The sequence below is a fragment of the Myotis davidii genome, unplaced genomic scaffold (assembly GCF_000327345.1).
Source record: "Myotis davidii unplaced genomic scaffold, ASM32734v1 scaffold168, whole genome shotgun sequence".
Lineage (NCBI taxonomy): Eukaryota > Metazoa > Chordata > Mammalia > Chiroptera > Vespertilionidae > Myotis > Myotis davidii.
Genome location: NW_006383016.1, coordinates 4,613,894 through 4,617,905, shown reverse-complemented (window position 1 = coordinate 4,617,905; position 4,012 = coordinate 4,613,894). Strand labels below are relative to the sequence as shown.

Here is a 4,012-nt window from a genome sequence, read left to right as displayed (position 1 = left end):
CGGGTCCGGGAAGCCCGCAAACTACTCCATTCGCCCGGGAACCCTCACCTTGCGCTACGTAGGGCCCGCTGGGCGCCATTCCGCGCCCCGCTCAGGCGGTGGTACAGCTGCGGGGCGGCCAGACCCCGGAGCCCGCAGCAGTGATACTCACCATGTTGGCGGCGCTCGGCGAGAAGGAACGAGGCCCACCCAACCGTGCGCATGTGCAGAAAGTCGCCCCGCCCCTGCGCTGAACGGAACGCCGACGTGGGCGCTGATTGGTTAGAGTGCGTGCGTGCGTGCGTGCGTGCGTGCGTGGCCCCGCCCAGCGTGCCCTGCATGCCCAGGCCTCAGCGGCCACGTGAGCACGTGAGTTTGAGAGCAGCGGGAGCGGGATGGCGCAGGGCGGTGTGCGCAGGCGCCACTTGGAGCCCCAGCGGCCAAGGCTCGCGCGGTAGGTCTGCGCGTGCGCTACGGGGCAGGCGGACGGTGAGCCGTGGTGGCGGGAGAGGGTTGCAGGCCCAGCATGTGGGGATGGGAACACGCTTCTAGGGGTTGTGCGGCGGAAAGTGTGAGGTCAGTAGTCGTCCTGCGGGTAGGTGCGCCGGGGGTCGCTTCCAGGACCGCAGAGCGCCTCCGGGGGCCGGTTAGGCCTCCGAGAGGGCGAGGCCCATCTCCTGGCCTCCCTCGCCCTCGGGCCGCCGGCCTGCTTGCGAGGGGGCTGCCTCCAGGCCCCGGCCCAGACGCGAAACCCGCTTGCAAATACCTCTGGCCGAGGGTTCTCAGTGAAGACGGTGGAATTCTCTCTTCTGTGCCATTTAAACTTGAAAATCTCTCGAAATAGTCTTCGAGGAGCCACCTGGACTCACTCCAGTCATCGCCCTGAACTGGCGATCTGGAAGTGCCAGTTTGGTAACCCAGGTTTGCAGAAAAGTCGTTTTTAACGCCACCCCCCCAACACACACACACCTTAAAATGCGATTTGAAATGATTCTTGGCTGTCTGGTGGGATTTCCAAAGCCAACGTTTCAATTTTTACTAAATTGAAGTCACCGGTGTCCTTAAAACGACTGCAGCTTGGTTTTATATTTTTGCTCAATTAAAAAATTACCTGTTGACCAATATTAGAGGAAGGATCCTTGTTTGGAAAATGTTTTTAATGCTGCTTAGGGTATGTGAAAAAAAAAGTTTTTAAAGCTGTAACAAAAATTAGGAGAATAAAAAAAATTTTTTTGACCTTTCTCCCTCCCCCTCACCCCCCCAGACAGAGTTAACTTTTATCTCTTTCTCGTTCAGAGAACATTTTAAACTTTGGCATAGTGATGTTCTTAGATACCTTTAAAATCTCTTAAGTACGTATTTCCAGTTTTCTTTAAAGGACTAACATTTATGCATGCAAAGTGCAATGTCCTAGTGTATTAAGGGTAAAATTATAAAGTAGTAGGTATTTATTTTGAAATATTTTGCAGTTGGAAAAATTTGTTATGTAATAAAAATTATTATTATTTTAATCCTCACCCAAGGATGTCTTTATTGATTTTACAGAGGGAGTAAGGGGGTGTGGGGAGGAGAGGAGAGAGGAGAGAAACATGGGTGCGTTGCCTCCTGTAAGCACCCTGACCAGGGACCGAACCCTCAACCTTTTGGTGTACAAGCCGATGCTTCAACGAATTGAGCCACACGGCCAGGGCTGAAAATTGTTTTTGAAGTAATGGGCCAAATTTGATTCTTTTTGCAAGTCTCTAATTGCAAGGCATCTTCAAAAGCAGAAGCCACTGTACCTTTTAAGTAAAATTGATTACCATTCTGAGGCATTTGTTCTCTATATATTTGTAGTCTTTCTTCTTGTTTAAATTACAGAAGGCCTGCTCTTGTTTTGGGAGGACATCAATTAGTTTAAAAAGAATATGCACAATGCTATGAAGTATTGATTTATGTAACTGGTCACAATGTGCACGAATTGTCCACTTTGGTGTAAATTCGTAAAAGTTTGGCAAAAGAGAATTTCAAAGATGGCCTTTGTATATGGTGTAATTGGAAAATACAGTATACTAAAAACAAATAATTATTGAACAAATATTTTTTGAGGTCTTTTAAATATAGAGTTGAATTTTGATAACTTTAGTGCAAAACATTTGTTGGAATTTGAACATTAGGATTAGTCTTTTTTTTTTTCCACTGCTAATGGACAGATTCTTAGAACCTAATTCAAGATATTGCATTGTTTTAGTTTTTCAGGAATTGTCCAAATGGATGAAGATATACATTACAATAAAGGTACTGACACTAAAAATTATTTTTGGATGTAAAAGTTAGATGATCTTGATTAATTTCTAATTTTCTTCGCATTGTGATTTGGTTTTAGTTGAAGATGTGGTTGGAAGTCATGTGGAAGATGCAGTAACATTTTGGGCCCAGGTAAATAGCAGCCTGGTTGATTTTCTTTCCCATCCTTCCTCCACTAACACAGGTCCTCCCCAACAAAAACAAAAATAAGAATCCCACAATATATATATCATAGTCATTCTCAGTTTCTAATTTTTATTGGCAATCATTTAACACAAGGCATTATTAGAAGACAAATGGCTACAGCTGGAGCTTAATACCTGAGTTCTGAGTTGAATGTTCATAATATACTAAGTATAAGCAAATGAGTGTAATCATGGTTCACAATTACATTGAATTTAACACCAGTGATCTAGGCTGCATAAGTTACTGGAGATGCGGAGGAATTTTTATTTGTGAAGTTATAGCTCCATCTAGCGATATTTTATAAGATTGTTTCTTGAAAGATAATCTGTCATTTTTTTCTAATGTCTTAATTTTGAATTTGAGTTACAATATCTTTCTCATTGAAAAATTGGAAGCAATAATGAAGTACTAGTAAGGCTTCAAGTCAGATACATTTATTCAGTTTTAAATAAAAAGCCAGGCACCAAAGTGCACGTGTTCCTGAATTTAAGATGGTGAATTCCTCTAATGAACATAAGTACTCACTTTTAATTTTGTGAACTACACATGAAGGGAAGGGAACGACATTTATCTGTACTTCCTATAGCATGAGAAGTCCTTTTTTGTGTGAGAGGAGTGAATTGGTAATGTGGGAAATAGAATTTATGAGAAGAAAAGTTATAGAAGAATCTGATTAACCTAGAGTTCTTAAGTCTGTATAGAAAACATATTGGAGAAGGGTGCTATTCATAGAAAACTTGTGGTAGATTTGTCTCTGCATTTTCTTAAGTGTCCACATGTTCCGGTTCTATGCCCTTTGTATTAATAGCATCTGTGTCATTCTCAGCAGTGTCTCTGGTTGAATGATAAATTATGTTTAAGCTCACTATATAGGAACAACATTTATTAGTTTAAGATTTTCTAAACCAGTGCTAGCCAGTAGAAATATATGAACAATATGAATAATTTAAAATTCAGCAGACACATGGCTTCTCTTAAATTGGTAGTAATATTGCAGAAGTGAAGTTGTGTCCTGTTCACTGCATCATATTGGGAATTCATGATGTTGATATATCTCATTATTGATGATAGTCACCGCGATCCATTTGGTTATGGTTGTAACTGCTAAGTTTTTTCACTGTAAAGTTACTATTTTTCCTTTTCCAGCTAAATGTTTTAGAGGGAACTACATTGAGACTGATCTTGTTTCACTTCAATGTTGCACCCACAAATTTTATTATTTATTAGTATGGTGCTTACCAAATGATGATTTTCCCTCATTCCTCCTACATTTATTATTTGGAATTCTGTAAGGAAGAGTTGTCAGTTCTCCATTTATTTGATGATTTATATTAATATGGACAGTGGGTATTTATATAGTCCATGGAATATAATCCAATACTATATTTATTTTATAATTGAATTTGTTGCAGCTTCAGCCATTAGGAGATTTTTCACATTCATTGGCTATTGCATCCTTTAAATATATACCCATTCTTCTTCTTTTTTTTTTTTTAATATATTTTATTGATTTTTTACAGAGAGGAAGGGAGAGAGATAGAGAGTTAGAAACATCGATGAG

At 40.9% G+C, this 4,012-nt stretch overlaps 1 protein-coding gene across 2 annotated transcripts in view; it reads left to right on the top strand.

Moving 5' to 3' along the window:
• The first annotated feature begins 505 nt into the window (after positions 1 to 505).
• The window catches only part of STK31 (serine/threonine kinase 31), a 66,294-nt gene continuing 62,787 nt past the window's right edge, over positions 506 to 4,012 (top strand). For both annotated transcript variants that reach the window (XM_006779012.2, XM_006779013.2), the window contains exons 1-3: positions 506 to 555; positions 2,210 to 2,256; positions 2,345 to 2,397. In XM_006779012.2, the coding sequence (XP_006779075.1) occupies positions 506 to 555; positions 2,210 to 2,256; positions 2,345 to 2,397 (150 nt within the window). The remainder of the gene's footprint in view (positions 556 to 2,209; positions 2,257 to 2,344; positions 2,398 to 4,012) is intronic.